At 38.9% G+C, this 12,742-nt stretch overlaps 1 protein-coding gene across 1 annotated transcript in view; it reads right to left on the minus strand.

Annotated features, from left to right (window-relative positions):
- Positions 1–12,742, minus strand: part of TRMT1L (tRNA methyltransferase 1 like) — a 19,514-nt gene that overhangs the window by 6,390 nt on the left and 382 nt on the right. Inside the window, exons 2-10 of the mRNA XM_010715527.3 lie at positions 10,933–11,085; positions 9,815–9,877; positions 7,763–7,876; positions 7,027–7,091; positions 6,402–6,531; positions 4,411–4,534; positions 3,244–3,323; positions 2,039–2,285; positions 432–644 (exon numbers count right to left, since the gene is read on the minus strand). Of these exons, the coding sequence (XP_010713829.1) occupies positions 432–644; positions 2,039–2,285; positions 3,244–3,323; positions 4,411–4,534; positions 6,402–6,531; positions 7,027–7,083 (851 nt within the window). The 5' untranslated portion in view covers positions 7,084–7,091; positions 7,763–7,876; positions 9,815–9,877; positions 10,933–11,085. The remainder of the gene's footprint in view (positions 1–431; positions 645–2,038; positions 2,286–3,243; positions 3,324–4,410; positions 4,535–6,401; positions 6,532–7,026; positions 7,092–7,762; positions 7,877–9,814; positions 9,878–10,932; positions 11,086–12,742) is intronic.

Genomic DNA, 12,742 nt, shown 5'->3' on the forward strand with positions numbered 1-12,742 from the left:
AAAACAAAACTGTAATTCTTAGCTAGAAGCCACTGAAGTGTTTTAGTTAATATTCACAAAGCTGTGTGCAGTACTGAAATGGCAACAAAGTTGAGAAAAGTACCAACAAACTCACGTATCTGCAAGTCCAGCTAGTAGTTCTCAGGATAACACCCCCCACCAAAACCAAAACTCACCACCCTTTCAACATCCCAAACCCCTACCCTATTTATGTACTTTCATCTTTCCTGAGCCTTTAGTTTAAAATTTACTATGTAAAAAGTTTACTAATGTAAAGTACATTAGTTAAGTTTACATAGTAGCATAGATAAAATACGAAGCATAGATTCTGTACCAAGAAGTCTGGCTTTTAGAATCCAAGAATTCTGGAAACTCAGCATGCATCAAAATAATTTGCTCCCACAGCCTGAGCTGATCTGTTTTAACAATACCTTGCCACAGCAGCAATGACTGTCCTGGCTGCCAGCTCCTTGTAGTACTCTGTTCGCACAATGTTACATCCGTAATGACGCAGGGCGACGTGCTGAGCCTTTGCATACAGAGAACTAATGTCTGTGGATGTCAGCGACACAATTCCAAGATTCCTCACGTTTCTGAAGGCAGAATCCAGGTAATTCACAGAAGTTCCAAATGGGTCCAAATGTCTAAGAAGAAAGCAAGTTGCACTCTGCATTAACCATTTCTCCTTCTTTTTAAAAATAAACTCCCTTGAATTACTCCACAACACTGGAGGATTCAGTGCCAAAATTACAAGAGCCAGCACTTGAATGTACTGGAAAATGCAAGGCCAGAAAGTTTTTTTTTTTTTTGCATCCTGATTCCTTGATTAACTCAAGTGACAAGAATATTGGCCTGACAATTACCTTTGTCTTTAAAACAAACAAACTGCTAAGAACATTTTATATAATTATTTTTCTTTTTTTAAGTCATGTGCACCAGTTTATGTACTAAGTAGCTAACCATCAGCCTGAATACCTGCTGCTTAATTAGCTTAGATCTGGAGGCTGAACAGTACAAAAACATCCAAGCGCTTATTTTGATGTCTGTAGAGTTTTCAATCTCATCTGTAAGCCCAACCTGAAAGGAGCAGCACACCTCCACTGAAAATGAATGTGCTGAAAAACGCATTACAGGAGATCATGTCATGCAGTAAGAATTCAGGCCCATCCAGTAGAATGGAAATGCATGCATTTAAAGTCCATTAGATGCTGTAAGGAAAAAAACAAAACAAAACAAAAAAAACCTGACAAATTTGAGGATAGAGACTCCTAATCAAGGAATGTACTGGACTCGATGATCTCTGGAGGTCCCTTCCAACCCCTGAGGTATTGATCATGAATCTGTGATTCTGTGACATGGGATAACTAAAAAAACGTTTTAGATCAGATAAAGGAAGCAGATCTTAGATACAAAAATGAAACTTCTCAATGAGATTGTGAAGCCCTGATGCAGGCTGAGCACAGAAGATGCCTCACCCCTGGAGCTGCTCAAGGCCAAGCTGGATGGACCCTGGGAGGTCTGATCCAGTGGGAAGTTCCCTAACCACAGCACAGTGCTGGAACTGGGTGGGCTTCAAGGCTCCTTCCATTCAAACCATCCCTTAAGCCTATGAAAATGCTTCCCAAAAGACTAACCTCATCTTTGGAAATAGCTCATGAAAAGACTTGACAATGGTTTTAGGGAGGATCTGAGTTACAGCTGATCCCTTAATGTGCACAGTGAGAACTAGGTTTCATTCTGTGACATTTCTCTTTATCACACTGGCAATGATATTATACCCAAAACTGTTCAGCTTAAAATGATCGTGCACATTCATATTTCATTCTGGATGTCAAAAGGCTTTAATATTTTTCCAGTAATTTCTAAAATATTAAAAATAATTTTTAATTTTCTGTTTTCATGTGTTATGCGGAAAAATACATCACCTGCATGTTGGTTACTTCTTTAATTCCAACATACGTACAGTGGGGCATGAAGTAGGACAAGGAGTATCACAATCAAAACAGAGAACTTATTAAGAGAAGTATGTAATACTTACATAAAATCAAATGATCTCAAATGCATTATAACATTGGCATCCATTTTTGTCACCTCAATTGTATCAGTACTTTCATCTCCATCTCCTATGGCTTCGTAATTGTCTTCTTTCTTAGTGTTCACTTTCACCTTCATTTTGTTTAAATGGCAGTTTTCCTGAATCATTGTCACAGAATTCTCATTACAATCATTAATTGTAACTTTGACAGAACTTCGGAGGTGCTTTGCCCACTGTAATCCCATTATACCTATGGAAAGATAGAAATGTAACTCCATGATGGAACAAGGGAGCTGGCTTCTGGTTCATCTAACTCAAAACAAACCCACATCCCTTTAAATGCTTATAACACGACAGCACGCTGCAAGCTTTAGTGTGCTCCTGCAACAATTATCTTGGTGACCCTTTTGCATCACTACAGTCACACTGAAGTTAGCGAAAGGATGGAAAGCAGTCTATCTGTCACCTTCTTATACAAGAATTGGGAGTTACAGACCAAAAGATGAGTGATGGAGTTAAAATCTGTGGTGAAGATCCTTGGCTTGCTCCGTGCTCCAATATAGCAAAATGCAACCTGTAAATACTCTTGCTGACTTTCAGCCAACTCCAGGATTATCCTGTAGAAATGCAGGATGGGCTGCAGCTCTGAAATCTCACCTGGTTCAGAACAGTGACAAAGTTTACGCAAAATGCTGAGTGGCTACTGTTGTTCTCAACGATAAATTTAGGTTTACAATAGCAGACTGATCATAGTGCAGCAGCTCAGATTTCTTCAGATTTTTGTTCCAGAATGCTAGTGGACTCCAGCAGAACAACTTTACAGTTAGTTCAAGTTCAGAATTTTTGTTATCAATCACAAAGAATTCAGTAAAGAAATCTGGATACAGTACCACAGTTTAACCAGAGGTTGGTTTTACAGCCACCAAGTCTCAAAAGATCCAAGATCTTGATTGCACACCTCTGAAGATAGAATTTCATGAACATTAAGACAATTGTTTTCAAGCATATCACTCAACTTCAATTTAATATTATTTGCAATCTTTTTCAAAGGACTTAATCTAAGCTCTTGAAGGTTGTATGGAAGCCAATGACTGTCTGCCTAAGCAAGAAAATGGCATACTCAAACACAACATGACAAGACTGTTACTACTCATTTCTGCAGTTTCGTACTATCAGATGTTAGCTGAAGATAAAGAGCTTCATTTTACCCGTAGCACCAAATGCATCCAAACATTCTATTGGTTTACGTTCCTCAGCTAAAACAGCCAGGGCACAGAATATCAGTTGTCTGGAAAATTAAAAAAAATGTAAGAAGCCATTAGAAGGTGATAAAATTTTTTATTCCTCTTACCCGTGTCCCTTGAGTACCTTCCCAGAACAATTAAGGCAGATCACCTTTGAACAAAAGGATTGTAAATCAGAAACCTTAACTAACACTGAAAGTTTAATTCCAGTAGTTAGATTTACTTTTAACCTCCTTAATGGATACCATGGCATTTCACATTCAATTTAGTGACTCAGCACAGCAGAAAATTCCTAAGGTAAGATCCTGAGTAATTTTCCAGGTATCTTAAGTAGAGTTTTTCCTCCTATCCCAGCATGATCTGAGGTTACCCTATTAACTGCTCTGTATTTGAAAGGAAATGAGGTATTGATCACAAACCTTAACTGGCTTCCTCCAGAAGTACGTCTCAGTTTTCATAAATGTATCTGAACTAACTTTAAGCCTGGAAGCTGGAACATTCACAGCAGCAAAACGAGGGGTCAGCCAGGGTGAAGTCCAGCCCACTGCCTTCATGGTAATGCTTGCACATTTTATTGTGAGACACCAAACATTTACAATTTTCCTAAAAAGGGCTTTCCTTCCTTCATCTTTTCTAATACAAATACAGGAAGAAACCTATGAGAATTTGAAGTCCAAGAAAAAAAAGGACCTAAATAAACAAGGCCTAGGTATCCTGCCCTTCAGTAACAGAAGAGCAAGCAGTGAGCAGCTGTGGTGATTCACAGAAAAAGATCTCAGTGTATACAGGGAAATCAGCTTTCAAGCGTGCTCTTTTAAAATCCTGCTCTTTTGCATATACTTATTATAAAGCCTTAGCCACTTCAGAAATAATAAGCATTTCTGTGTTTTAATAGTATTTGTCAAGAGCTTACTGATGGAAAACTTTCCAAAATTAACAGAAATTATCTGTTAGACAAGTTAGAAGCACATCTAAATGGAATTCTTATTCCAGAAACCTTCTTGTTATTCACAAAAGCTATTTCTCCTCCAAATAAAGCATCCACAGAGTATGTTCTTCATAACACATTGGTATTTCACACTGCAAAGTCACCTATCCTCGTTCCTATTTCTCCACTCCCAGTTCTCTCACCTGTTGAGCTTCATTTTGGGATTAAAATAGGAGTCTGTTTTTTGAGGTGTGAAATAGTTGGGAAGAACCTGCACATCTGTGTTTGCCTCTTTCAGTACTTCACAAGATGACTTGGGAGCAGGAGCTGAAAAGAAAGTAATTACAGAGCAAGGAGAAAGTGAGAATTGAAATTCAGATTAGGACATTTGATACATGACATTGAATTTTTGCTCCCAGGTAACAAACAGTGCAATCGTCCAGATGGCATACATGGACCAGTTATCTACAAGAAGGAAGGAAGGAAAAAATAATGTATCTTACAGTCTGGAAAGCAGCAGACAAGGCTCAAGCTCTACCATGATTTTCTTGCCATAAAAGACAGGATTTGTTTCTTACTTCAGTTCTTCTATATCCACTTTCTATATCCACCTGAGGCTTATCACATTTGTTCTGTATGTTCAAATAGTATTTGCTAGGTAACTAAAACACTTTTAATACAGTCACGAATGTGAACCATTTAATTCCTTGATCCAATCTCTTTTAAAGAGTTTTCAAAAAGCTTCATGACACTGACAATTTCAGTGTTTAAGCTTCGTACAGACTGGCAAAAACAGGTGTACTTGATTTGACAGCTGTAACACTGTCACTTCTCTGAGCAGTTATTCCCCAGTCTGACAGCAGCAAAATTTACCCAGAGATAACCAGGAAAAACGTGGAAGCTTCAGCCAGAGACCCCCCTCAGTGCACAGCCTGCCCATCTCACAGTGCTCCAAGCATGCAGGCAGCACATCTGAGCTGCTCTGCCATGCTGCTTCATGTTCACAGCCCTCAGCATTTGCTGGTGCCTCCTAAGCACCAAATGTCATCCATTTATCCAGCTTCTCAAATGAGCTTCTCATTTACCCAGCAGGAAAACTATTCACATGCATTTTAAATAAGTACAACATTTTTACTAACTGCTCTGAAGGGAATCACACAGAGATACTATGCAACAGACAAGAGAAGCCTGAAGTTTCTCATGTCATGAAGTTTCCATGGAAACATGTTCTACTTCTATTTCACAGACATAAAAACTGACCCCAGGCTTAAGCTGCTATTCCTAAACGGTAGACTGCCAACAAAACTAAGTGTGATCCTCACATCCCGTTCTTACTAAAACCAGGTAAAATCTATACATCTACAGATAGAAACATCCATACATCTGCTCACAGACAGAAACATCCCATCTATACATCTACAGCCAGAAACAAAATAGACAAACAAACAAAAAGGACAAGTTTCAATAGTGAACTGTCTGGGCCATAATGAAAAAAATCTTAGTTTTTACTCAAAAGCAAAACAACAATGTACTTTTTGCAAATAAAAGAAAGTCTGTGAAAATAAAGGAAATTAAATTAATTTAAAACATCTGGTGTTCCAATTATCTAGAATGCTTTCAGTCTCATTTTTATCCAAGCTTAGAAACAAGAAGTCTAATTCTTGAGAAGGTCAGACAAAATTAAAATCCAAAGAACTTGTAACACTGCCATCACAACTCTCCAGGACTGAATAATAGCCACATTGATTTGTGAACTCCTGCTGATGCCATTTAGTAAAAACAACAACCACCACCACCACCACCACCACCATACATGTATGCTGTAGAGAGATTTACTGAAGACTGACTTAACAACAAACACAGCCAAGGGGAGGAATGAAATTCTCAGCGCAGGATTTGTTTTAATGGACACCAGGTTCTCCATTGTATTGGAAATGCAGAAACCTACATTTACAGCACTGATCTGTTTGTGAAGAGCATGTTATTCATCTCTATGAACAGAGTAACTGGCTAACACGGAGACAAAAATCACAGCATTCCCAAATCTTTCAGGAAAACACACATTCTGAAAAATTAAGAGCAGAATTCTCATTAGTAAACCCAAATAATTCTGTTTATGAATTCTTCCCATGTCTGTCATCATAGATAACCCACGCTGCAACGTATCAGATGTTTTTCAGAAGTGAGAACTTACCTGTAATAAATCTTGATTCAGTTTCTCCTTTATTGACATGGCGATTAATATGTCCAATCATATCAGTTCTTCGTGTGATAGTTGCTGAGCAGATGATACAGTGGTAATGTGCTCCCATCTTTGAAAACGTCTGTGACATGAAATGTACTTTCAGAATACATAAGCGTGGCTCAAGTAGGACCGCCCCTAAGCACAGGCTGATGAAGAAGTCATCTGTCTTAACTCTACTACACATAAAACATCGTGAATCTGCAGCCTGGAGACTGCAAATAACCAGACCCACACAGCTCACGGTCCTACCACAGCAACACAGCCTATCCAGCTGCACGACACAGCACACTGGGACGGAGCTGAGAAGTGCCCACTGCTCACTGCCATGATTCTTCATCTCTCCCACAGAGAGCTGCTGCTTAAAGACGTAGGCAGCTGTCCACCAAAATACCAGAGATGTGACATTCAACAGGGTTATATTAAAACATCATTCTGGACTGATGCACACTTGGTGTAGTGCAATGGAAAGAAGTCATACTTTTCAGACTAAGGACAGGCTGTAAAAGTTGCTCAAAATCACCCATCTCCCCCATTGCATAGGCTAAGAAACATTTCTATGATTCAGCACTTTTACCTGATCTGCAACGAAGTTTGGTTTTGCTATACGACAAGGCAAGTGGCAGATACACATTCTGTACCCTATAAAACAAAAGCACATTACAGTCTGAAAATTGTTTCATTTAATTTAACTTCAGTTTTGCCTTACTCTGGGTGGTCATTTTATTTCCTGCAAACTCATACATCTTGTTCATTAAAAAACATATAATGCTCACTCTTTTTCTTAAAACTCCTTGTAAAGATTTTAATGTATCTTGTAAACAGATCACAGAGTTTGGTAGTGTGAAAGATAAGGCTACAAAATATAAAACACTTACACTGAATCAATACTTGGAGTAGTTATCTGAACTCAAAGAAACATTATGACAAGGCAAAAAGGACAGCAGGGTGAGGTGGGAGCAATGGTTGAAATCGCTAACACAATCAAAACATTTATTAAAGTAGTTTGCATCAAATAAATATATTTTATTATCATGACACCCCAAGCACATTTTTTTAAACAAGAAAATGCACAATTCAAACTATTTTGGCACGTAAAAAAATGGAGAGCTATCTTACATTTCTATTTTACATCCCATGGCAAAGTTCACGGTTAAGATATAGTTCTGGTTTAGAGCTGATAAGGTGCATGAAACTCATACTTAAGTCAAGAGGAGCTAAAAAAGACCGCAGACCAATGTCCTCCACATCCATCCTTCTTTTGCTATTTACTGTTGAATGACTTATTCTACCTTCAAAATGACTTATTTTACCTTCAAATTCCACAGAAATTTTCCAGTGCAAATTCTGGAGGTGACGATGAAGTTTATGGCCATAGCAGGCTTTAAATTTCTCTTCAGGACACAACGGACAAGGCTTCTTTTCAGCTGAAAATACCAACAAGGAATACGAGGAGAAACGTGTAAAACGCAGTTACAATGCCTTTTAAGAGAGATGCACATTAAAGAAAAGAGAAGGCAAGTCCTACCAATGGAACTGAAGATTAGTTTCTCAGGGTATGTTCTAGTTCAGGGGTAGACAAACTTGCAATATATGGATTGTCTTTGCTTTCTACTTAAAGGAATACAAACAAAAAACATGATTTCTTTCAAGATCATCTTCTACAACTGTCAGTTCCACGTTTTTGACTTTTTTTTTTAATAATTTCAGAGCCATTTGATCATAATCTAACTTCTGAATAGTGTTGCAGAATGAGGGAATTTTACAGACATCCAGAGGCTTGCAATGTTTCAAGAAAACCCAACCAGTGAGAGAACAAAAACCTATCTTTCATGCTCCTGAGCCTCTGAACATGGCTTTAGGTAAAGCAAGCACCTGGTATCTTTTTAAGCTGTAAAAATACTGCACTCAGCGCTAATAATAAACTTCTGGAAATCTTGTTTTTAGAACACAAAAACAAGTGCAAAGTTACCTGGCAACAAAGGTGTTGAAGCAAGCCAAGTACATTCTGAGTAAAAGCTAGCTCCTGAGACACACAGGTTGTCACCTGTCTGTGGGAACTACAGACCAGGGCACACATACAGCTGCCTCTGGATCTTCTACTGCTGAAAATCAAATAATTTCTCATGTAGAATTTAGCAGAAAGGTTTGTAGTACCACAGTACAGGATGAATACTGGAACTTGCTACACAGTGTGGATGTTGATATACTAATTCCTTAGTCTCACAAACAACAGAATTCCTCTGATATGGGCTTCTTACAGGCAGACTACCACACCCCTGCAGAATCCCATGCCTCTGAAGCTAGTAGAAGCAGCCAACAGTTCAAATCAAGCATTGCTTCTCCCTAATGTTTATCAGGCTCTGCTACTGTCACACATTACTGAATCTCAAACGCGAGGTAATGACAATAAATACAAGTCAGTTCATTCACACAGAGCAGAAGAATGGTAAATCCATGGTAGAAAGAAAAAACTGATTATTGAGAACAGGCAAGGGAATAGAGTTGCTTTTGTTGTTTTTATTTTTTAATCAGCACCATGGATTAACACAGAATTCAGTTTGATAACAGTTAAAACCCACGAACATTGGACCTAAGAAATATCTATTACCCATCACTTCATTAAATACAGAATGATCTAACTTTCTATAGAAACTTTTCTCTTGGTATATTTGTTGGTCAAACTAAGCAGCTACAGAAGCAGGCTATCACTTCCATCAGTGAATGCCCCAGAAGATTATTAAGGTGCAAGAGCTGTATGATGTAGCTTACACACTGATGTTTTTCTTGATCTGTGAATAAAAACCAGTTTCAGGTGCAAGGACTGTCACTATTTGTATTAAAGACAGACATGTGATCTGAGAAGAAATAGGAGTTGCTAAGAGTTGTAATAAAAATGCTTAACACTCCTAAGCAGTCCTCTACTAAAAAAATGGATCAGAAAAGATAAAGAAAGTAAGCAAACAACTGAAACAGAAAATTAAATGCTGTAAAGACAACAATTAGCTTCCCTGCTATTGTGGCCACACTGAGACTAATGAGCCTAAGCGATACTGAGCTGCTGATGCAAGTATAGTATAGTAAACATTCTGCTAATCCATGCATGCCACCAATATTAAAAAAATGCAGAAGAAAAAAAGTGCTCATTAAGGGTATCAATTTACTGAAAGAAGTACAGCATTTGATAAAAAAAAAAAAGAATAAATATTATAAAGTTATTTTGCAATGAATCCCATAGTCTCTGAGCACCACAAACAAATGAAGAACAGAACAGATGCAGCATTTGAAAAATAGCTGCTGAGGAAGAATGTAAATACCTGTAACATGAAGATTTGTGTTCTGGGGTACTGCCAAGGTAAACTCACCTTCATTCAGGTCAGCCAATTTCTCTAGATCAGCAAGTTGTCTTTGAATGGAAAGATGTTTCTCTAAAATAGGAGAGATTCAAAAACATACTCTTAAAAATGCGTTTCTACTCATTACTATTTTATTACTCAGTTCATCATTTCAAGGATAGTAGTGGAAAAGGTCAGTAACACCAAATGGAATACTTGTTTCTATCCTTTAGTTTCCAGTAGAAAGAGTAACATGCAAAATTAATCCCCAAACTGGTTCTTCAGTAGGATGAAGATATTCTACTTGCTTTTCAATGCTGACACATATCAGAATTCTCCACCTGAAGTGATCTTCATTTGAAAAACTCAAGCTGAAAAGAGCAAGTCACATACTATTTGTCTCTGACTTTACTACACACCATTGTTGCTGAATGTGAGCCATACACAAACCAGTATCATTCTATGAGTGGCCTAGCAAAACTAAAATGCCAGCCAGAGGTGGGTAGATTTTAAATAGTAATTATTTACTATATAACCAAGACACATTCAATTCTACCTTTTTTTTTTTCTTAGAATGTTTGAGAACATCTAAAACTACCTTCCCAGTTTTCAAATTATCAATGGAAATAGCGTAGAATTTACTAAGCCCAGTAGGATCAGCTTATCCAGTAAGTTCTGTTGGCTGCAGCACACAGAGCATCTCAGTCTATGAGACCAGTACTGCAAGGACTTTAAAACTTTTCAATGCTTGTACAACATTAGTCTTTCAGATTTTCTTACATGAAATGAAAAGAGCAACTGACCGATATGCAAAGATATGACAGTGAGCATTAAAGCTAAGGTTAAAATCAACTCCTGCTTCCCAATTTGTATGGATATTCTTTTGCACTGCTGTCACATGCACTAATCTTGGAAGCGGCTTCCAGAAATTGTAGAGAGGAGGAAATGGCATCTCACTTGAAAGACATTTTCAACACTACAGGAAAATATTTCATACAGATGATGGGAAAAAGTATCACAACCCACTAGATGCATAGAAACTCAATTGCACACATTCCGCTTGCCTCTCTTACCCACCATTTCTACCTTTTCCTTCTTTGAGCAAGGGCTCAGACACTACAGAAATACTCTTATATTTATGAGCAAACCTCTTGGATAATCAGATGAAATATCCAAAATGTTACTATCAGGCTCCCTTAAGGATTCATGCTCTGTTCTTTCTTCTTTGGTTTCTACTTCTGATTCACCAACTTTCACAGACAGGTTGTTGCTTTCCACTTTTGTACAGTCAACTTCGCCATCTTAGGAAAATCAAACAGAAATTAAAGTAAAAATGTTACTGATACATTAGAATTGTAATACTGTGTTCATTCGCTTTCAGTCATATTTACTACTGTAAAAGAGAAAAGTTTTAAAATCAGAGTATTGGAGAAGAATATTTGAAAAATTATTGCTCACCCTTGGAAACCAGGGTGAGAGGACACCATCCTGGACAGAAGAAACCATTCACCCATCTGTACTATCACAAGTTTGAAGCTAACAGTAAAACGTTGGCATGTTATTGTCTTGCAATAATATTGTCTTGCTCGCAGTGCGTGAGCAAGCAGGCAAGCAGGAGGTCCAAATATACTTAACTATCGTAGTACTGATAAAAAAAAAAGTTTGAAAACAGTAGTTAACTCTGACTAGTTCAACAGCCTGGAAAAAGCAGGCCTAGCAATCGGGGAACTAAACAAAGAAAGAGCAGTAAAGTGCTGGGCCTCAGGGTAAAAGGTAATCTCGATTTCCCATATGAATGAAATGAACGGGTGGGCTGTCTCCCGAGCAACACCAGTCAAGATGACTATCTTCAGGTTTTAAAAGACAGTTTTGACTAAAGGAACAGGTATAAAGCCTCCTCCAAAAAAAGATCTTAGGAGCTGAAAGGAAAAAGTGTGGAGAGCCTGCATATGGAGTAGTACTGCTCCATATCCCTCCACTAAAAACGTGCATAGTCCTAGGAAAGTTTCGGAAGAGAGCGACAAGAAACAACAAGTTTAAGGCATAGCCTCCTAGCCACTGAGAACCAAAGGACAGGCTAGATGGCTTCTCAGCCCATATATGACAGACACCTGTAGAAAAGGTGCAGCAGCTCTCTGTCACTCCCAACATAACCCGGGATGGATCAAATCAGCTTTTTCAATCATACTAGAAGATTTCTGCATAAGCTAGTGCTATGCTGCAGAGCTCCCTGCCACCGCCTTCTTCAAGTCTGCAGGTGCCAAAGCAAAAATGTTAGCGGAGAAAAATGGCCAGTAAGCTTTTAAACCCAAAGCCATCAGCTCAAGGAAACAATGAGCCGCCAGCTGTTCTGTGCTGGAAGGCATTTCTGGAGGGTTCATACAGTCTGTTCATCCTCAGACAACTATTCCCAGTCACCACTGGAGGCAGAACGAGGGCTGGACAGATCTTGTAGCACTTCTTAAGGTGGTTTTGCTTTTGAAAATTGCAGATTCGTCGCAATAATCCCATCGCAGAAAACTAGAAAGAAGAAACTGCAGGAACGCCTACAGACACAGGTCAGGTAAGTTGTTCAGAAAAGAAGAAACGCCCACTAAAGTTTTCTTTACTGCCTTAAGGAAAACAAACCGGGATCAGCACAGCTCTCAGTACTCCTGCAGCACTGCAGGACCTATTGCAAAGCTGGAAGCTCACCCGATTCTCACGTTTACTTCCCATCTGCTCATCTATTTTAAAGTCACAAAGTGTCCGGTGGCGTTTTCGACATAATTTATTAATAAAAAGAGCCAGAATCAAATTGCGGATCTGAGCGCACGTGCACCACTGCAGTCAGCACAGAGGCAGAGGAGCGTACGGCGCCGCACGGCCGGGCCGCCGGCACGTCCCGAGCACGTGCATGGGCCTGGATGGTTGGAGCGGCCGCACGCGGGAACGAGCGATCGTGCTCCGCACGCGGGA

Source organism: Meleagris gallopavo, chromosome 10 (assembly GCF_000146605.3).
Source record: "Meleagris gallopavo isolate NT-WF06-2002-E0010 breed Aviagen turkey brand Nicholas breeding stock chromosome 10, Turkey_5.1, whole genome shotgun sequence".
Classification (NCBI taxonomy): Eukaryota; Metazoa; Chordata; class Aves; order Galliformes; family Phasianidae; genus Meleagris; species Meleagris gallopavo.